Source organism: Melanotaenia boesemani, chromosome 16 (genome assembly GCF_017639745.1).
Source record: "Melanotaenia boesemani isolate fMelBoe1 chromosome 16, fMelBoe1.pri, whole genome shotgun sequence".
In the NCBI taxonomy this organism is placed as follows: Eukaryota; Metazoa; Chordata; class Actinopteri; order Atheriniformes; family Melanotaeniidae; genus Melanotaenia; species Melanotaenia boesemani.
Genome location: NC_055697.1, coordinates 16,281,381 through 16,304,445, shown reverse-complemented (window position 1 = coordinate 16,304,445; position 23,065 = coordinate 16,281,381). Strand labels below are relative to the sequence as shown.

The 23,065-nt window shown below is 40.1% G+C and overlaps 1 protein-coding gene across 5 annotated transcripts; it reads right to left on the bottom strand.

Moving 5' to 3' along the window:
* Positions 1 to 151: 151 nt before the first annotated feature.
* ldb1a (LIM domain binding 1a) lies at positions 152 to 20,502 on the bottom strand. Of its 5 annotated transcripts, none has more exons than XM_042010193.1 (12): positions 20,245 to 20,502; positions 17,096 to 17,196; positions 6,906 to 7,008; positions 6,543 to 6,587; positions 6,294 to 6,369; positions 5,369 to 5,471; positions 5,065 to 5,237; positions 4,861 to 4,983; positions 4,709 to 4,786; positions 4,458 to 4,581; positions 4,141 to 4,289; positions 152 to 3,182 (listed from the first exon to the last, which is right to left on the bottom strand). In XM_042010193.1, exons 2-12 carry the CDS (start codon positions 17,121 to 17,123, stop codon positions 2,958 to 2,960), a joined length of 1,227 nt encoding a protein of 408 aa, XP_041866127.1. In that variant the 5' UTR covers positions 17,124 to 17,196; positions 20,245 to 20,502; the 3' UTR covers positions 152 to 2,957. The 5 variants fall into 5 exon arrangements, with proteins under 5 accessions (XP_041866127.1, XP_041866128.1, XP_041866130.1 ...); XM_042010194.1 differs by having other exon boundaries at positions 4,147 to 4,289; XM_042010196.1 differs by having other exon boundaries at positions 152 to 2,327; positions 20,245 to 20,499.
* Positions 20,503 to 23,065: the final 2,563 nt, after the last annotated feature.

Genomic DNA, 23,065 nt, shown 5'->3' with positions numbered 1-23,065 from the left:
AGAAATTAGAGTACTAGACAATATGGTGCTTGAGATAGACCTCCAGCATCTTCACATGAAAAAACCTATTTTATAACAGAAAATATCAATTCTCTATACAATCATGGAGATTAAGTTTAGTTTTTTTTTTTCTCCACAAAGACAACCAGGCTTTTCAGTGAAAATTAATCTTTATTGATACCATACATGAATTATCAATGACAGAAACCTTGCAAAAAAATATAGATATAAAACCACCCCTTTGATGAAGTGCTACAAGAGCCAGCTACGGGTGTATTTCCATTACTGTGTCTTACACCCCCTTACATTTCTTAAATTAAGTCAACTTTGAAAATACAAGGTTTAGATAAGTTTGCCCCTGGATTCATTTCGGTGTCTGCTTGCTTAACTGGTACACCACAAAAGTAGACTAGGAGGTGCTGGAGACGATGGACAAGGATTTAAACACGACAGCTTGCAGCTCAGTGTGGATCTACTGACGGCATTTCTGCCAGATAAAATGATGGAGGAATTTCTGACAGGCTGCTCAGTCTCCTGCTCTGACAGACCCCTGCTGGGCGAGTCTGCAAATTACTATCTATGAGCCACCAGCTGGCTTCTGGGTGATGCTGTGGACCATGACTTAATTTCACTGTGTGTCCCTTCAAACATGGACACAGTGATTTAGTCATAATCCATTTAATTTTTCAGCAAATAAAATGCTGGTCAGTATCAGCATATTTTTTTATATTAATGAAATATCTATACATTTTATTTAACCATATAAATTTAGAATACATGAAAACATCTTTAAATAGCCTTGAAAAACAGAATTACATGATAGAGAATTTCAGTAAATTTAACATTTCACTGCAGATTGCACCACTACGGCACATTTCCAACATCTATGGAGTCTGAGGCAGAGAAACTGTTAATATTTTCTTCTAAACAGAGAACATACCTGCTGCACAGGAGGCTATTAAATATATCTCCATAATGAGAAACCAACAGCATGACCTTGAAGTTTTTAGAACAAAATGTAATCACCTCTATTAGCATTAAGTGACTCAGCAGCCCCACAAATTCCTCCATATATACTCATGGATTTTGTACAAGTGGGTTGGACCTAAGAGAATGTCAGGACATAGAAAAATAAATACAGTTTGCTAAAATGAGGGGAAAAATCTTTTATCAGTGATTGTACCATTAAAAATCACATAAAAAAAATTAAGAGGCTTTTCATCTCTTTACATTAGATTGAGTTTCTCATAGTTCAAGGAAGAAATACATAGAATAATTTTACAGAAATTACTACCTAAAAATATACAAGCACAGACACAAACATGAGGAGTAAAGCCAAAAAAAAAATGTTTCATCAGAAAACAAAACAGCGCAGTATAAGAATCTTTACATGTAGCTCCTTGGTCTGCAGCTTTCTTTATTGTAATTAAAAACGTTTCTTGGAAGCTTAAGTTAATACAAAAGTCTTTTTTTTTTATTATTTTACAATCCTGTCAAAACTTGTTTTTAAAATATTTTTGAGTAGCAAATTTGAGTTTTCTGTTACTATATTCTCTGAGGAGAGGACCCGAAGTTAAGAGATTCAAGACAAAGCAAATAGTTCTACCATAAAAAGGACAACAGATGGAGATTTAGTGGGGAAACTGGTTTCCAGTGTGCTGCTTTGGACTCACATCAAGCAAGATGTAGTACAGTAGTAAAACATTAGCTTTGTTCTTCCAAACCTGTTCTAGCACTGAAGCCAGTGAGCCTGATAACAGCGTGATGTCTGACACAGATGGATGACACATCAAGCAGAGGCTTACATTAGGTATTATCATCACAATAAGAATGATCTAACAGCAATACTTATACATTAATATACTGCAGGTCTCAGTTGTTTTACACTTCTTACATTAGCAATTAATAATAGAAAGGGGAAAAAAACATGACACTGTCGATTCCATAAGAAAAATAGATTGCCGTTAATAGTGGAAAACAGTGCAAAGAATATCTGGGGTGTTTTGTTTGCTTGTCTATTTTTACAAATAGTTTCTAAATAAAAAAGAAAAAAGCAAGTCTAAAACATAGAAAATAAAAACACACTTCTGTGGCGTCTGGTACTCTGGTCCAGACATGCTGTGTACCACCGCTCTCCAGTACCACAATGTTATATGCCGCAGATGTAGGTGACAAGTGTTTTGTTAGTGTGTACACTGTACTGTATGTATGTGTGTATATGTATGCGTGTGTATCAGTGTGTGTGTATAGGATGTGTTTAAGCGTAGTGGTTCTCAACTCCGGTCCTCAAGCTCCGGCACTGTACAGGTTTTTGTTCCAACCAGGTCCTACAAAAACAAATAATTGAGTTTTTAAAAACCGAACGTTGAATTTTGATACTAAAAGTGCACAGTTTTCTGCAGCCTGCAAAAAAATTAAGTTAAATAAAAGCTAAACATTCCTTCCCTTTGACATGAGCACAACAGAAACAACGAGGTGCATCGTTTGGTAAAATGCACGGCTTAGAGACCCGAGGTTGGAACAAGAACCCACTTGCGTGGTCGCAATGGCGAGCACTCAGGACACACCAGCTTTGGCTCAAACACTGCGGTGGGCAGTGACAGGGGGAGGACACGCATGTGAGTGCAAGTCCACCACAACTTTTGAGAGGACTGACAAAAGCCAAAGCAACAAAGGGCAGAGGCTGAGCACCACTAATTATGTGCAACAAAGCGCGACAGCGAGAATGGAATACTTCAGAACTTCCCTTCATGTGACAGCAATTTTTCAGTCCAGCAACGATCGTGCCTTTCACTGACCACTCTGCTTTCATAGTAACCAAACAAATCTTAAAAACTTAATTGAACACAAGTGCTCGAGGCAGTCCTCCCTGACACCTCCTGCTAGGGTGATGTCTCTGGTAGGTCCCAGTAAGTTTTAGATTTTAAAAGAAAGGAGCTTGCTGGGACGTCGGCCCTCTACTGGGACGACTGGGAGTTGTCATTCTTGCTCTCCTGACTGGAGGGAGCCTTGTTGTTCCAGGGCGAGTGTGCCCCCAGTGCAGGTGAGCTGTTGAAACTGTCCTCATCCTCCAGGCCATTCGCCCCATCGTACTGCGTGTTCTCCAGCCGCGTGATCAGACGCTCGTCCTCGTCACCAAACTCCCCTCCCATCAGTGTGGGCTCTCCCACCATCATCACATCCTAAAGGGGACAGCAAGGGCCGGTACACATTATCCCCATAATACAGGGGGTGCGCGGAATGTCTGGCTGCACAGATGAGTTGTTAACTATAGGATTATATAGGAGTGCAATCCAGCTGGGTTTCATTTCAATTTTGCAAATTAATCTCACTTAATGAAATGCACTATAATTTATGCAAGTCTCATTTTAGGGACCCACGAACAACAAGAATTAATATATTTTGGAATTGGGGTCCTCTAATGTTGAACCACTACAGTCACTACAGTGTGTTGTTGAGGCATCTACCCCAATTATTCAGTAGTCCGTGTGGCCCTGACTCCCTGCCCTTGTTCCAAGAACCAGGATCAAGGGGCCCTCCCTACTGGCCAGCAGTGGGCATCCCTGATCCTTGAGTGCTGCATCTCGGGGGTTTTCATTCCACCTCGGGTCTCGTTCGCTCATTCAAGCAAGGCAGTGAGCAAAGACAGCAGTGCTGTGTGACTCATGTGCTCTGATAGACTCAGTGGTACCAAGTTAGTGCAGAAAAAAAAAACTGTCCCAGTGGAAATCAGAGAAAGGTAACCTTACCCCACACCCCCCAAAATATATTAAGCACTACTCAGAAACAGAGGTAACTTGTACCTTCTCCAAATAAACCCATTAACCTGTGGCCCCAGAGGACCAGGGACTGCCCATCACTGGTACACATGAGGGGACTACTAACTCATCCTGTATAGAATTACGAAATGTAACCCTTATCCCACAAACCTACCTCCAGAAACCCTCTTACAGTATACTACCTATATTCTGACCTTCTGGTAAGCCTACTCCTAAACACTAACAACCCAAGCCCCTACCCACTTCACCTACAATTAGCTTTTAAACTCCCCTATCATCCTTTCAACCCATTAACCATCTGTTTTATACCCTCCTGTCTTGCTCCCCTGTGCCACAGAGGTTAGGTTGATGTAATGCTTACAGGTACCTGGCTGGAGAGTGAAAAGCTGTTGGCTGGACTCTTCTTTTTGCTGTTGTTGTTGTTATTACTGCCTCCTCCAGAGCTCACGGTGCTTCCACCTGACACCTTCCTTTTCCGACGCTTGTTTGGAGCTTGTCTGGCTGGCTCGGCTTCAAATAGAAAGAGGAGGTAAATATATATTTAGTATTTCCAATATTTTAATCTTTGGTTTCCTAGACATCTGATGAAAAGTAACAACAAGCAGCCGCAGCTGTACAGTATTAGTTCAGGGGTAGAAGACAAGGTAAACACTGTCATAAATGCATTTTCAGGGTTACCTGGAGGAGCCACCATCCTTTGCCACTTTTGGAAGAGACATGTCTTCAGACAGTCTCTGGGGCTCAAACTGTAAGTCTTATGTCTGGACATCAACTCTTGCATTGGCTCCAATATCACACATAGCTAAAGAGGAGATAAAGAGACAAGCCAAAGTCACCAGAAGAGATTTTAGCAACTTGTTTTATGCATGTAATTGAGGTTAATTTAAGACTGGTTAATTAAAAATAAATAATCAAGACAACTGGCTTACACGGAGGTAGTTGAGCGTGGAGTTGGACAGCCCACATCTGGTGATATTTTTAGCCAGCTGATCAAGCATCTGCGGATCCTGGGATTAGGTTAAAGTCAGATAAGTAACTGTACTTACTCAATGTGTATGTGTGTGGTTTCATGGACACTCACGTGCATAGCTAAAATGCTCCTTGGTAGGACTTCTCTGTGTTGTCTGATGCTGAAGTGCCACGTCTTGATCCTCATCATGTCATCAAACATGAACTCTAGGTACAAACGGCCCTCAACACACACCTAATCCACAGAAAAAGAGACTAGGTGTCAGAAGTTAAGATTATGAACCAAGGATGTGTGTTTCTTATATGATAACTATACCTGTGTGAACATAGGTTTGCCGTTCTGGGTCACCATAGTGCACTGGTCACAGTCGAGGGACACAAAGTTACTGTGGAAAGACTCCTTTGGATGCTTCAAAACATAAAACAGCTCGGTGGCCCCTCCCTCAAAAATACTTCTAAAGTATCGAGGAATCAATGTCCTGCCAATGGCTGCAAACAAAGGGTGAAGTTTACTTCCATTACACCACAAAAAGAAATGGGGTGGGTGAAGTGGTAACAATTAGACAAGAAGCCCGTTACAAAAAGCTGGAAATAAACAGAAGCAGCTAATTCATTCTTACTGTATCGTTTTGGACCATCTTCCAGGCAGAATGTGATTGTGAGCATGGCGTCATCTTCAAAAAACTCTGTGGTGAAGGCATCCCACCAGAGATTGTCACAGTCCTAATAGCAGAGGAAGAAACTTTACTGATAGTTTTTGAGCTCTTGAAATGTGCAAGCAGAAGTGAGCCATAATTATTCATATTTATAAGTATCTGTGTTTTTTTGCCCAAATGAGGATGATTAAGAATAAACAAAGAGCCCGAATGCAATAAAACTGATGAAAAAGAAAATTATATACATTCTATATGTTTAAAGTGTGAGTGCATTTCAAACCTTGTATTTAATGTTTACTTAAATTTGTATTACATAGATTTTAATTCTACATCTTTTTGTTAACTGATTATTTATTGCCTATCCGTAAATGCTGCTGGAACACATGAATTTAACCCATGGGAAAAAATAAAGTTGCATCTTATCCATGCAAGAGGCTGAACTTTGTAAACAAGCTGGCATGAAACTCAAACTGCAGTAAAAATTTTTGCCAACATACAAATGCTGATATAAATGTGTTTTTTGCCATGCAGACTGACAGCCCTATAAATGCATGCTGTAAATGCTAGTTGTTACATGTTTTGTCATATAACAGTTGGCACTCCAATTTCATTTCAGCCAGATTGATCAGATAATCCTATTAGAATGTGATTGTAAATTAAATCAGCGCACTCTGGCTTAATTTCCTACCAAATCCCCAGCATTTTTAGCTACACATAAACAGCTGGTGGAAGAGGGGGATGTGAAAACATAGCAGCGGTAAGTTGTTCCAATGAGCACCAGAAAATGAGCTCCAGATTACGAACACAAAAAAGCTGACCCTGAAACACTGATCTATACTGATTTTGTGCATCCAGATTTTACAATGCCTGAAAAATAAACATTAATCACCTCTGTCCAGTTCTGTAATCTTTTATTCAGCTCATATATTCTGTAATCTGTCTGGTTCCCATACGGTGTGGGTCTCCTGAAACAGAAAGTGGGGTAGGGTTAAACACCTCAGTGGCTTTACACACTTGTAATTCAAAATAATCGTACCAGCCCAAAGCAAGCTAAAGCAAAACGTATTGCAAATTTTAATATTATAAACTTGAGAGAGACAACTGCATGCTGAAAGTGTATGCTGTATAGTGTTCTCACCCCATTCCAGGCTCCATGTATGAGGGCGGGTACATGGGTGTAGGCCTAGGAGAAGAAAATAACACAAAAATAAAGAAAAAAATAAGAAGTGGTTTAATCCCATTTCATTTATTATGAATTATACATGGTCCTGTTTGCCCTAACATGATTATATAAACAATAGAAGACAACAAAAAAAATCTAAAAATATGTGCTGTATTTTATAGCAAACATATGCAAGTCAGGACACCTAATTATATGATTAAAATACACAACTTTCAGTAAGCCTATTAGATGACATGCTTTGCTGACTGAATTAATTCAAAAAGATGCCCTGCATCCCCCCCTCCCTTCTATTATCATGACATCATAACCAAGACCTACCCCACATCTCTGTCCAGCATAGCGCCTGGATGGAAGGGGGGAAAGCTGCCGCCGTTGGGGGGCTCCTTGGGAGAGTACAGCTTGAATGACTTTGACGAACAGCCTGCACAGAAGCCCAGAGCCGAGGAGGAGGAGGAGGAGGAAAAAAAGAGCAGAGAATTAAAGGAGATTTAGATTACTTTGGACTTAGCTGATTCAAATCACAGCATCATCTAAGTAATCTAATGTTGGATGATTTTGTTGAGATTTGCTCAAATAAAAGCTGCTGCCAAAACAATTTCCTGCTGCTTTCATTACCTAATGCATCTTCAATCTGCTAAATGGACAAGAAAACAAATAATCATGAGGGGGAAAAAAAATGCAACATTTATTAGCCTGCAGACCTCAGAGAAAACAATTAGCTAAGTGGGTGGGTACAAGGAAAGGTGCTCTTGTACCACTTGGATCATTACAAGCAACCTTCTGCTCTGCATACAAACCCATGTGATCCAGAACATGCTCCTGTGCTCTGTGTGTGTGTCCCCACTCTTGTTGCCTCCTCTACCCATCCCCCCACTCTCTACCGTGGTTGTTGTTAACCCTTGTCTGCCTAGACCATGTAGTCATGTTCAAACAATTTGCGGAGCTGAAAATACACTCTCCATCTCTGCTGATAAAAAACCAACACAAACATGACACAAAACCTCAAATGATTATGACTGACCAAAGGAATCTGGAGCCTAAGCAAACAGCGATGGATAATAATCACAAAAAAGAGCATAACTACCCTCTACCTCCCTATTTAAACACAGAATATATATGAACCAAATATATTTTTCACCTAATATAATTTTTCTAAAAGAAAAGTGTTGGTATTTCTCATATAATAGAAAATCCTGTTTGCTGCTATGTTTGCTCAGTTAAAGTTTACACGTGCTTGGTTTGCAAATCTACTATTCTCAAAAGACACCTGAGGGCAGCAGAATGTTGATTTGACTTACAACTCACACAACAGTGGGTCACTGTCAGCTTGGCAAATGAAAGCAGGACTGTACCTAATTAAAACCAGCAGGGGGAGAAACACTCTGGAAACAGGCAGCTCTAATACAGGACCAAACCTAACAAGGTTGTAATTTCAATATTTTCCCATCATTTTTTGGTGATCTGCACTCATGGGGAGCCCGGTGGGGGTCTGCTTCACAACTGGTGGTGTTAAATGACAAGACTAACACAAGCAGAAGGAGAGAAAAGGTGATTTGTTCTCCAAAACAACCCAGCTTCTGGCACAATTACCATTCTAGTTACTTTCAAGCCTCTTTTTTCCACAGAGACTGTCAAAGAATGTCAAGATTGGTCATCTTCTCCTCCCCATTATTTCTTTGGGTGAACCTGCTGAGAGTGACCCAATAATGTTTTGTTTTGTAGTGTGTTATATCTGACCTATACACCCCCCCCCCCCCCAAACAACACCAGACATTAGCCCCAGACTTCATTCAGGCCTACAAGCCTTTGTTCAGTCTGATGTTAATCTACATTGTTGCACAAACCACCATTTCACCATTAATTTCTACCTATTAAAAACATATTCAAAACCCTGCTTGATCTCAGTGTAAAGAAAGAACCTGATATTTAATATACTGACAATGCTTACATATTCTGAAGCTAAATATAAAAGGAATGAAGGGAAAAAACTGGCACACCTCATTTAAGAAACACTGGCACACACTTTTGGAAAAAAAAAACCATTGCCTAACATTTAAAGCGCCATAAAAAAATAAATAAATAAATAAATTTATGAAAAAAACTGGACTAAGCCTGACGAACATAACTACATGTAGAAAGTATACTGTTTATAATTAAAGAGGGAGAGGTATCCTGTGTTTTAGTGTCTATGACAAATAAGGGTAGATAGCTCCAGTCTTTTAAGGGTCATCTATCAGATCACACGAGAGCTCTTAATGCATACAAACTCTCACAAAGGTTAACTCTCCATAATGAGACCTCGGTGCAATTTAGTCCGCCCAAAACTCCCTATTGCAAACAATAGAGCTGCATCCAGAAGATGGCCCACTGCCAATGAAACATCCAAAGCTATGTGCGAACACTTCCAGCATACTTGCAATTCTGCTCAACGGAGTCGTGTAATTTTCTACATCTGTACGCATGTACAGTTTGCATATAAAAATAATTAAGCATTCCGTTTCAGAGCCGGAACCAAGCTTAAACAAACCGCAGGGCCGCTCTCGTTAACGTTAACCGTTTACAGAGGATGGATGTTATTGCTAAGCTATTAACACACTAGCTGAATGCCCATTATCACTGCCGTCCACTGTTAATATGAAGTGCCAGCCAACAAGCTGTTTCTGTGGTTTGCGGTGAACCAGCTGTACGGTTGAAGTAGTGTGGCTCTATCTATAAGTTACCTGCAGAGAAACGTTCAACGAAACGCGGTGCCGTTCAACACCTCGGCTCGGTGTATCTAGCAGCTAACCTCGCTGCTAGCCGGAGCGGCTGGATGGGGAGAGCTCCAGCGCCCACCGTTGATTATTCGCTCCCACGATCCAAAACAACACGGCAAGCGAGTTAAAGTGAAACACCCCCACTAGTCCCCCCGGTTCCGGTCGACTTGCATATACAAATGCTGTGTTTTAAAAGTCATTTGTGAGGAGGACCGTGTTACCTATGCTCTAATACTACAGGACCCTTTGTTCCTGCCAGCCGAGACACGAACAAACGAAGGCCCCGCCTCCTCCAGGCTCCTCCGCCCATCCTGGCAAACAGACCCGGACAAAAACGGCTCCCTCCCTCACACGGGCCCCCAATTTGTTTTGTCTGGGACTCATCAGTGCACTAGTGGCCCCCAACGTGGTACACGGTGCGACCCCATTGAGAGAAGCATCACTTCTTGCCCTTTACACACAACAAATCTCATACCACTGCAATGTAAGGAAATTTACTGAAGTACTGCACACTAGTTCAAACTTGAGATTTTCTTTCTATAGGCCACTTTAATCTTGTCTGGTTGTGACACACTTCATGTGTAACTCCACCTTATCTCAAAGGAAAGCATTGTACTTTATATATTGCAGCTTTACTTACATTTTAACACACTAAACATATGTAGATCTTAGAAAATATATTTAGTTTGGCTATTAACTTGTGTACAAATCAGTTTCTATATGTTAGACAGTTATCAGAAAATTGTCAAGTGGACTGTTTTGATCAGAACACTTGACAGCCTTTCCCACTATGTTTGATTAACTTTATAAATAACAATCAGATTAAATCCACAATCCATACTCAAAATAACCATTGGCTGCATTCCTGTGCAAAATGTTTCAACTCTACTGGCTATATGATGTTTAAGTGTATGTTTTGCTTTATATTTCCATTATTTTACTTAAATAATGTTTTCAGATCAGGATTTGTTCCAAAGTACATTTGAAAGTAGTATAATTGCCTCAGATTTGCTGACATAAAAGTTGTGAGTACTCAATACACCCTTTGTTAGCTTGCTCCTGCACTTCACTTATGATTAAACAGTCATCACTGTAGTATTCTTTCAAACGGAAGTATTTGTGTAAATAGTAAATTGTATGCATATTGATACATTGTTAATGCATTCTGAGTTGGAAGATTTGATGGTTTAAACAATATTTACAGCATTTATAACAAGTGACTAATTGAAAGGTCGGTTGAGTTTTGGAGGTTAAAGTTAATATTTTTATTTAAACAAGACAAATATCACAACAGCTAATTCAACCATTTCTTTGCTCTAAGCTATATGACCAGTCTTTGATGTTTAAAGGTGAATAATAAAGTCTTATGACACTCATGTCTACTAAAAGGTAATGAAATACATTTAAACTTGAATCACTTTTTTAATTTTTTTTTTTTTTTTTAAATTGTGGTAGTTCGACTGACTTCACCTGCTCATCACAGCTTAATCGGTACACTTCTAATGCTGGCTTGGATTTAGGAAAGTCAATTATCAATGTGGTTTGTACCTCATAATCATGAAAAACATCTGCAAGTCTCACACAAACTCAATTATATTAAATATATTTAAAAAATTTTAATCAGGATGTATGGTACACACAAAACTTTCCTCTGTTCAATCCTGACCTTCAAAACCGTAGATGTGATTAAAATAAATCCTTAAAGGATTTCACATCTTCTATTAAACCCAAGGAGGATAATTAAAAATTCTGTTTACCTTTCAGAAATCCATGATAATGTCTATTTCCCTAAGTGCATCATTTAATTCAGCCAACTTTGCGATGAAATGATTGATTTGGCTGATGCCTCATATCATTCAGACCACAGCTCTGAGCCTTTCTTAGCCTTAAATTATTTGAAGTTATATAACCTGCAGCTTCACTGTCAATCGATAGCCACTCTAATGTTTACAAGCAATATCTTTGAGGGCTGGAGAACCTTTTTGTGGTCTCAAAATGCATTTAGAGCTCATTTGTTGAGGCTTTCACTTGAGCTGCCAATCAGTTTGTAGAGATGGTATAAACCAGCAATGCAACTGGGGGGGATAAAGCAATACCATTCATACTGTAAACACATCTGACCTACAACAATCACTCTCACTGAATAAAACATACATCAAATATACAATACAGATATAAAATTGTAGAAAAAAATTATGCAGTCTGTTTATTTTGGAAATAACAAGCAATACTAAGTCAAATAAAACATTTCAAACTTATGGTAACTAAAAAGTTAAAAGCTAATACATGAAAAGAATGACAGAATTAATTTATAATGACAGGCTTTACTTGGATTTTTATGCTGCAAAAAGTGATCTCTGGTGCCAAAATGATTGAAATTACATTAATATGTACTTGAATTTCTATGTGACCAAGTCATTTATTGATGCAGCCAAGTGAGAAAGCCAAGATTAGAGAGGGCTGGTCGTACTGACTCTAGCAGAAAGGCACAGGAAATATCCATGTGTTCATGAATTTTTGAAACCTTAAAAAAAGTCCTTATCAGAGCTCTATAGCTCACTTACAACCACCAGTAATAGTTCATGTATAACGACAATTAAGGTTATCTCTTAAAAAATCAACAATGTGTAATCTTTTCAGGAAAGCAGGAACTTGTGCATGTACAGCATAATGTCATCTGCATCATTGCTCATTGTTCAGGTTGGAGAATAAAACATCTGATATGAGCTGTTTCCTGCAACATATGTACAAATTTTGTAACTAATGCGAAATTTATTAATTTGACTTCAGATTATATTAAATTTACAGGACACATATAAGGGGAATAAGGTAGCATGTGTCTTTATTTAGGCCTAAATGTAGAATTTCCCTAATGCAGTGCTTCTCTGGTTAAATTATGATCAGCGCTGATGGTCCAGCTGAAGGAGAGGTGTGGAAGTACACTACCTCCCTCTGCTGGCTAGTCCTTAAAACATCTTTCTTGTGCATCAGAACAGAAACCACTATTTTATAGGATAACTAGAAGAACTCAGAGGACACAAACCACCGCCAAGTCATTTTAATTTTTTCTTTTGCTAATGATTGTGGGAATTATTTTTGAGTTAGAAGCTCTATCGCAAAATTGTCCCTATCTCCCAATAGTAAAGAATCCATTAAAAATTCTTGGATCCAGGCAGTGATCCAGATCATCCCCAAAAATCTAACCATGTATTCCTTTTTTTCATTTCTGAGATTTCCTAAAGAAAATTTATTAAAATCCATCCATAACTTTTTGAGTTATGTCGCTAACAAACAGACAGACAAACCAACCAAAAACATAAATGACACCGGAAACATAAGCTCTGCCTTGGCAGAGGCAATTAATGAACTTTACTATGGAGTTTATCCTGTTTTACAGGTAACACAATTCTTATTTCTATTTAAAACATAGAATCTCAATGTTTTATTGAGCTAAATCTTTGCATTTGGATGAAGTCTTTTAATACACTGTGAAGACATTCATAAAACTAATAAGTTGGACCAAATAAAAGTGTCATTTATAGCAATATGGGATATTGCACAGGACCTCTAGAGTTTGACTTTGATTTCAGCTGTGCATTTAGTACATTCACAGGGTACCTGGCAAGTATAAGGCTGGCAGGCAGTGATAACTCCTATTTTAGTCACTGGAAAACTGGTCTGTTACCACATAAGATCTAATGTGCTCTCTTGTATTTATAGATTCTTAGCTTCAAGAGCACCTTGCATGTGCTATTTTATGTAGTGGGCTGCATAGTTTTAAACACTAGCTGCCATTCATCACCTATCATGAAAACTCATATTGCTGTCTCTAATGGAGAAATGTATGAAACAGATCACATTTTTAATTGTTTGGTTGAACAATTACAATTTTTTACAACTATTATGCAAGTAAAAAAGTGACCTGGATTAACACAGTGAGGTCAGCATACACTCCCTTACCATGTGTAAACATGCCGTTGAAAACCTCAGACATTCTGTGTCTTTATACAAACGTATGACAGGGAGAGAGAAGCTGAAGAAACCTGAAGCAAGTGCTGCTGAACAGGATGTTCAGATTCCTGTTGCAGCTTTCTAGATGGCACAGCAGAGGTGCAAACCTGTCAGGGAAACAGTTGTGACAGCTGACTGGTAGTGATAGCTACAAGGCACCAGTCAGGACTAACACAACACTACACCCAGAGGATGCAACTGGGGCTTGACAAGAGGAAGCTCAAGTGTATGCGTTCAAGATCAATCAGAAGATAACGAGAAAAAAAAGCGAGAAAATTAATGTGTAAGAGATGACTATTGGGCTGGACACTTGCAATGAGAAATTTCACAGATCTGTATACACGTAGGATTAGTTCTTTCCTACAGCACAAACCAGAGGATTGCTGTTGACAGATAGGCTTGGACAGAGCTTAAATTGTAGATTTTGGTAATAAATCCCAAAGACAAAGTATCATGCTCATAGTCTCATTTTGTGCTGATTTCTAAATAATTAAACAGTGGGTTCTGAAAAAGAGAAATCCGTTGAAAAAGGTAAATGTTTGCAAAAAAAAAAAAAAAAAGAAGAAAAAAAAGAAAATCCACCAAAAGAATAATTCATGCATGCATTTTGTAGCACTGCACGACCTTCAATTTTTCAATGCCTCCTTTTAAACTGAACGGTAGAAAGACTGGGTGTGGTGATGATGTTATTGGGTGATTATATGGAGCTGCTCTCCAGTGTATAACAAATCAAACTACGACATACTCCATTTTTATACCTTAAAAACCAATTTTACATGACAATTCATGTGTTTATGTTTTCACTTTCTCTTTAGGGAGTCTTCTCTCTAATTCTACTACCCAGCAACAGGTTAAATTTCAACATTTGCTTTGATTTACATGTACTTTATCAAGTGTGCATTGTGCCATTTACAGTTAGATTGCACAAGTCATCACTGACATCATCCAGGGGTTTGTGCATTGCATTATTTCACCAGTTTTAAAATCTCGAGCATACTCTATTGCACTCACAGTACACAGGTGGCTGCTTTTGTTTTCAATATGAGCACAGTTTCCAGCCTCTAGCTCAGTCCCAAACCTGCTGTCACGTTTTAAAGCCTCTGTAACTTGCACAGTATTCACAAATACAGGTGAATGCTGATAGGAAATCCTTTCCTTCCCAGGTATTTAGTTTTTGTCCCCATCCTCCCTCCCCCCCAGCTGTGTAGCCCATGCCAGCTTTCTTTTGCCATCCTGTTGGCCTGCAGCAGATGTGACATCACTACAGCTCAGCGCCACTCTGCAACCCCCCTCCTCATTTCTCTGACTCCCCAGCATCACTGTCTCCCACGCATTCCTTCTTTCTCTCTGCCTCTGCACACACAGCCATTTTGATCTAGCAAACAAGATCTGTGAGACTCACTAGAGTAGACAGAGGAGGAGACGAAGGGGAAGAGAAGAAGTGAAGAATCAAAGAGGAAAAGAAAGAGAAGAATAGGCTTTTAGTACAGCAAGATAAAGCTGAGGCAGTGGCGTTGTTGTGTAACAGTAATAAAAAAAATACCAAGCTGTTTGGCTGCCATCTTGCTTTAAGTCACTTTTCCCCAACAAGAAACCATGTGACTTTCTGCATGAGGTAACGCTGCTGTTACTGCAAAAGGCAGTGAGGACTGAAGGAGTGAAAGAAGGGTGAAAAAGGAAGAGGGGAAGAGAGTGAGATGAAGGAGGGGTTAGAGTGAAACAGAGAGTGGTGAGCAAAGGGGAGCACATGCTTGACTGGAGGGGGGGTATCTTCAGCTCACAGGCAATCTATTTTTACCATTTAGCCTGAACAAAGGATGTGATTGGTTCCACTGTGTTAGGACGAATCTCCTTCATGCACAGAACAAAGCCTTAAAAAGGCTGATTCACAGCAAAGTCACAACAACAGCAGGATGTCACAGGGTTGTCCAAGAACAGGATAGATGAAAGAACCCTGTTCTTTATTAGAGCTTATACTCTGCAACATGCAAATCTGCTTACTTCTCTTATATGATCATTTTCATTAATGGCCAAACAAAGATAACAAAATGAAAGTGAAAGTGATCTTGGAATAACACAGAATATTTGTTTTTAATATACAAACTCAGACTCTCTGAAATGATGACGAGGTTCCGCCATTTAGCACCATGCAAGAATGTAAAGTCTGCAAGTATAATGATTTACAGCACACACACACAAGGGGGAGAGAGAAACTATAACCAATGACTATCTATGTTGTTCTGTTGTTATCTGTGGGAGCTACCATCCTAAACGTGTCCCAGCAGGCTCCCTCATGAAGTTGCATGTGTGTGAAACTGCAGGAGCATGCTCAGCATTCACAGGAAAACATGTGTAAGCCTGTGATTTTTTGAATGTTGGTGCACAACGTTCACATGGCAGATTTCTCTGGTGGACTTTGTTCTCTCTACATCCCTCAGAAACATGTGGATGTCATTAAAAGTTTCTGCTCCACAGTAAAGTCTGTCAACAGAGTAGAAGTGAGATACTGGAAAACTCCAGGAGGGTGAGAGGAAGATGGACGGTGGAGAAGAGGAAAGATCTGAGAAGATGACATCAAGCAGAGTCCTGATATTTTTCCATCTGATAGCCAATTGCCAATGAATCAGAGCGGCCCCATTAAAATGATACTGACACCCTAATTCAATCTGCCCTCTCTGAGATCCCTAGAGCAGATGCTGCCATTCAATTTCTGTCTGATACACACTCCCTTGTGCTACACAGAGCCTGTCCCTTGGCACTTTATAGGCTTTTTCCTGTGAACAAGACGACCATCTCTGTTGCCTGCCTGCTCTCAGTGGGATACTGTTAAATAGAAATCCCTCCAAAGTCAAAGAAAGGATCAAACACTTCATTGGACGCAAGTAAATGAAAAGATCTGCTCGATAAAAACTGCCAAAACATTTTGCTTGCCAAAGACTAACATGTGCAGACAGACACAGGCTGTACTAGATGTCTCTCCCTTTCTTGTGATATAGTTGCACAAGTGCTGTTTGTCGGTACAGATTACCAGGACGATTCAGTAGAATGGGGATAAACCTTTATTTAAATCTGAAAAGTATCATGAGTTCTGACTTGAGAGAGAGGAAAGTTTAATGTATAAGTGAAAACATGCAAACTGCATGCTCAACAATTACAAAGAGCAGCTTAAGTAGCTTAACTCCAAGCAAATTCAACTCTTAGTTAAATCTTAAGCAGCCTCATTAATTGTTTAAACTCACCAAGGGAGAGCAGCTTTAACCTATTTTGCGGCATGTAAATTAAAGCACTTTTTTCCTCATTTGCTTCTGACCCATGGGACAGATGTGATGAACAATTTCTGTGGAATTGTTTTGCACAGCTCTTCTAAACATGTATAGCACTTCCAAATAATTAGGATGCAGACCTAAAACAGCCAGATAAAGCTGAGAAAAAGAGTCAGCAAATGAAGTACACATCGATAACTAAGTGTCTCTGCATGTGGTAAAACTCAAAGAGCCATTGATCAGCTACACAGCAAGCTAGCGCGACCGAGATGGTCTGCTGAACAAGTCCTACAGCAGCCTCAGTCTATAACCTTGTTTTAGGACATGTGTGGAGAGTGTGACACGGCTTCACCAACACACATACAAACTCACACGGCTTGATGGTGGCCCCAGGGAGCTTTGCAGCACTTTTACATAAGTCATCTTTCTGACAGCACCACTGAACACAGAGACAGCGGAGGAAAGAGTAAAGACTCACCGGGACAAGCACAACCTCCAACAGACATCTTCTCACATGTTGGGCTCTTCTCTGAAGGAAACAGCTGCACTCAGTCCACACGTTGCTCGCATGGGCTAACTCTGAGGAAAACAACACAGACAGAGGGGTGGAGAGATAAGAGGGAGTGGTACAAAGCAGGCCATGTACAACACAACTACACTCCTCTCTCTGTCAGAGGCAGGAAGTTGGCAGCGGTGCTCTAGCTACATCATTAATAGACATATTGCAACATGAGTGGGAGGGAAAATGAGAGAGGAGTGAAATAAGAAGAAAGAGCCTCAGCAGTATGTGAGACTGGAGTAAGTAATATGGATCGGAGTGAGGGAGTGTGTGTGAAAAGGAGAATGCAGGAGGGAGGCAATTAGAGCAAAAGAGAGGAAAAGGAGAAAATGCACAAGATCTGTGTGTGTGCTTGTGTGGCAATGATGCATCATCTATTTTTGCCCTGTGCTGCTGTGGGAGATAAACATACTCAGTAGGAGCCCAGAGGCAGAGGGTCATTACTGCCAAACAAGCACACACACATACACACGCACACACACCATGCCTCATGTATGACAGATTCACATCCCTCTCTCTGTCTCCCTCTCTTGCTTTTTGTTTTTCTGCTGCAGAGAGAACACTGGTGTTAATCACTACAGACAGTATCGATTAAAAATGCAAAGCCCTCCTGGAGCGCAGGGGCACTGGAGACCCATGGGAGGCAGGAAGTGTACACGCTATGTGCACGTGCTCACAATCAACAGGGGCTGCACGTCTGCAGAGTCTGACTCTGCTTCAGATGTCAGAGCAGCAGCTCATGGTTTTTCTGCCTTTTCAACCCTTTTATTTATTTATTTATTTTTTATTTTTAACTAACTTTTGCTGATATATTCTCAACCTATGTAGATACAGCTTTGTGTGATTGTATTTAATTTCCTTTCCCTCCTCCACTTCTCTGGTGAAGTCTCTTTCCCTTCTCTTGGCTCAAGCGTGTCTGTTCTCCAGGCCAATAATCTCACAATCTCACATTTCTCTACACAAACTCACAAGCACATAGCTAACTCCCATGAGTTGGATCTCTTTGTTTCTCTGATCCTGTCAGATGGACAATAGACTGTCATTATCACTGTCTAATTGTTACTGAAGTTTAAAAAGAATTAAAAGAGAAAATAATTGAAGGAAATACTTTTTTAATTTTATCTGAGACAGTATAATCTTGTATATTTATTACTAAACAATAGTTCATGTTTTTCGGGGGTAGTTTTGTGTCAGTATGGGAACATAGAGGCAGGAAGAGTAGAGAAAATATTGTTTCAGTTAACAAACAAATGCACACAATGGGTCAGGTTTAGCACTAAATACTAGTACACTTTGCACCCCGGTATTTATATGAATGAGGAAGCTCAGACATCTCAGCCACATAAATGCCACGATGTGTCCTTTAGAAAATTCTGCTGTAATTAGATGATCAGTCACCTTTACTTTAATTAGTTTTAGAATAGTATATAATGCGAATGGGGTTATTAAAATTTGTGCAAGCAGACAAAGAAGTTTAGTTATGGATAGCTGAAATTGTTTACATGGATACCCAAAAGTCTCTATACCATTTATCCTCAGCTGTGACATGGAAATATTGTAAACAACAGGGTCAGAGCCGCCCTGCTGGAAAAGCTATGTAATGATGTAAAAATTTCTAAATTGCCCAGAATGTTTTTACTCTTCATGATCTTCATTATAGAAGGTTTTCATGTCATTGGAAAATCAGATGCCATGTACTCCAAAACAAATAGATCTAATCTATATCAAGCTGTCATGTCATGCAAAACAAAGAGCAAAACATATTGTGAAAATAGTTGAAAGGGTTAAGTTATATAAGTGAATTAGTAACTGTTGGAGTAGCTAGCAAAAAAGTTGAGGATCAATTATTGTTTATATAATTAATGCCATTTGGTTTGATATTTGATTAATTGAAAGTGTGGTATAATATTTGATTGTATTTTATTTATTTATTTTTTGGGGCATGGAGGAAAAATAGGGTTTCTATTATATTGCTATTATATCCCTGTATTCCAAAGACCCCCAAGTGAGTTGAAGCTCTGTTTTACAAACCTCAGATCCCTGTTTTCTGTCACTCACAACTAATATATGAACAAAAGACAAAGAAGTGTCTCTGCTGAAATGAAAGCTGACAGGCACATTCCCCACACACCAGCATGCTGGCAGAGGCATCACAGTTAAATGTCATACACAGTGTCAGACACTGCTGTCAGGACCAAGACACAATGAACAACCCTGCGGGCCTTCTCTTCTTCTCTATTGTTTTCACAGACGCACACCTTTTTGTCCCTTTGGTCTTAAAGAACACGAAATTTTTTTTATATATTTTCTGTGCACCTTGCAAGGCACAATGTGTAGGTATAACATTTACACATCCTACTGTGGATGAAAAGAAGATTTGACAGACAGTGAGAGAGACATTTCCAATGCTAAGAGAGAGAGAGAGAGAGAGAGAGAGAGAGAGAGAGAGAGAGAGAGAGAGAGAGAGAGAGGAAAAGAAGAGTAAAGAGTGTGAGAGAAGAAACAGAGGACGGGTGTGTGGCTGTGATTTGGGAAATGGCTTCTGTTTCCAGGGGTGTTCAGCCTTTGAAACTGCACTATTGAGCATGCTCTTTCTATCCTCTCACTCCCCTACTCTTGCAGATACAGGGATTGTTGCTCTGTCAACACATCCACACATTGCTCAAAATGCTCTGAGAGAATAATGAAGTTCCCCCTCCGTTCGCCTCCTCTCCACTGTGGGAACACGCAGCAGCAGCAGCTCAATAACACTATGTGACAGACAGCAAAGTGCTTCCACACAGACGTACTGACTGCTTGGCTTACTGAGGCATACATCTCCTCTTAGTGCGCAGTTCTTAAACAGCACTCAAACGCTTGTTCACATGCACTGACAACCTTCTTCTTTGTGAATTTTCAGCAAAAATGTATAAAACACTTGCAGAGGTGTTCTTGATGCCTCATTAGAGATCATGCCACCAATCCTATCCTCACTCTTTTGTTTTGCAGATGTTCTACACCCCGTGTCCTCTCCTTCAACACTCTCTGACACACAAACATTCTTTACTATAGTCCACATCAGTGCTTACCTTTGTCTTCCAATTTCTCCTCTTCCCCACGCTCGCTGGAAAAAGTCCACTCAGGTCAGCCACGCAGAGGAAACCAAGGGGGTCCAGCAGAGAGGAGGAGGACTGTGATGAACAGATGCAGATAGGAGACACAAATGAAGGGGGCGATCTAGCAGTGTGCAAATTGGATGATGAGTAGGAAGGAAGAAGGAAAGGAAGGAAGGAAAGAGGAGGAGGAGGTGGATGGAAAAGTGGGGGCGGGGGTTGGGGGAAGTGGGGTGGGGGGGCAGCTCTCAGCTGCACTGGTATGAATATGACGCAGAGGCAGCAGCCAGCAGCCAGAGCCACTTCTCCTCTCCTCTCAGCCCTCCATACCCACCGAGAGAGGATTGTGGGGGGGAGAAAGAGAGAGAGAGAGAGAGAGAGAGAGAGAGAGAGAGAGAGAGAGAGAGAGAGAGAGAGAGAGGGCACTGTATCCATGGCAACGGCAGAGCAGCAGTAGGTAGCAGTTTGGGAGAGTGCTGGGGCACAGTGGTGCTCCGCTCTTTCTCTGTCTCACTCACACAGACAAGCTCATAAGTCTCACAGCGCCCACAGATGTACAGAACTCAGCCTGCGATAAGCTGAGGGAAAAGCTGGAGAAGAAAAACGGGCAGCACAGATTCATTAGGACATGGCTGATAATGAGAAGCAGACGACTTGGCCCTGTTATGACTCAAGAAACTTGAGGAGGAGGCAGCAAGGAAGCAAAAGTTTATTATACAGTAAGGAGCTGCCAGCATCACGTCATGAAGAAAACAGTTTTTGTGTTAAGTATTGATTCTAATCATGGAGATTACTTTAATACCTCTTACTGCAGGACAGGCACAAGGTGAAAAGCTGCAAATGTGATGACTCCATTCTGGTGCTTTGCAGATGGTAAACAATATTTATAGACAGTGCTACCTCCTACTGATCAGTGTAATGGATGAAAATCACCAATACAAAAATTACAGTCTTCTAGTGGTAAAAAAAATTACGACTATGTAGCCTTCAAAGACCTGGCACGTTTTTAATACTGTGAGGACACTACTAAACTAATAGTTTTATTCTATTAACACACTAAACAGTGCACAAACACCAAATTAGCTAGTAGATGACTTGATGTCTGCTGTTGTTACACTCAAAGTTCATAACACGTGAATTAGCCTGGATCTAAACATGAGTTAACAGTTAGAGAATCAGGGATTGAGATAAAACATTATAAGCAGTAGGACGTTATCTTAGCTTTTCTATGAATCTACAAGAAGTGGATCCATAACAAATAGAAAAGACAGACAAACAAAGAGGTCAACCATAGTGGGAGACCACAGAGTGCGTTCATGTGTGTTTATGGCTGATCTGAGGCTTTGCTCACCTCTAATCCACTTTTACCTGTGGGATACAGGGAATTGCCTATGGTTAAATCTAACGCATGCAATATGAGTCTGATGAGAAATGCATCATTTGTATTTAATCCAGTTTAACCTCTTCTCTTACTGGGTTCTTTTCAGTTGCCACACCTTTCTTTCATGGATTACTTCATACAGCAGGAAAAAAAAAGATATCCAACATGACCTTTTATGAAATTAAATTAAGTGACAAATTATTTAATTTCCTCAGTTGTGAGCTGATGTGATTTCTCTTTTTCAACCTGATCTTTGGTTAGTCATCAGCTAGCAATGATCTCACTGCAGTAATGCTTTGTACAAATTTAATTTGAGCTTTTTCTAGCGAGAATAAGAGCATGTGCTGCATAAATAAACATATGCTAAGAAGTTTCCAAGTCCTGAACTGACTTGAAGAAATCAAACTCCAAAATAATTCCTGATTTTAACATTTTTAGAAAGAACATAGAGCAAAGAGTATATCTAAAAGCAAAAATGAAAACCACCTTTGAAAAAGATTTTCCCAAACATGATAAAAACCTCTCTCAACAGACTAAACAGTTTTGTCAAATGTACACACTCCACAAAACAATTAAAATATGTTTCCTTCTGACCATAAAATGGACACTTATCTTGCACACTGGGAATAATAACAGAGATGAACGAGTTCACTGCAATAGCTCCATGTAAGACTCTCCACTGCAAGACTGCACGCCTCGTTTTAAGAGGTTTATAAAAAGGCATCCAGGTTGCTCTGGAGTTAGACAGCAAAGTGACATGAGCCCTTCATGGTGAGTCAGCATGATCATTCAGTTCTTCTTTGTTCATAGTCTTAAATATTAGTTTATATCAAATCTTTCCTGATGAAGCTTTAAACAGTGCACTATCTGAGGTATTAGTAACATCCTGATGACAGGAAATGGGTCAGTGATGACAGGATAGCAAGCACCAATGCATGAGTCATTCATCAGTACACATTCATGACACAAAAGTTGTCGTTTCCAGTATTTCAGTAGATTGGTTACGTGTAAGGATCTGACTCCCACACAGGCTGCCTGCCATTCGGGATTGTCCAACAGAGGTCCAGTTAGTCCAACCACTGGCTCCACTGTACAAGTTTCACAGAGGAAAAAAGTTTTGCCATTGTAGTAACAACCCAGGCGAGGGAGTTCTCCGAACAGGATCAGGATCCTTCAACAGCCAGTAAAGACTCAGGGTGATCCTGCATCTGTTTCCTCGGCACAGATCAAATTGTAAAACCACTCCTATAAAAAGTTGGCAGGTGCCGAGAGTTCAGCTGTTTGCAGTGCTTAAAAAACCAAGAAACTCAGGCCAAGAGCACCAACCCTCTGCAGAAAGCTGGAGGACAGGACCCATGTCCACCTTCCTCCCTAGGCTTACAAAGGATGCTTTGAGGAACACAATGCAAGCTATCC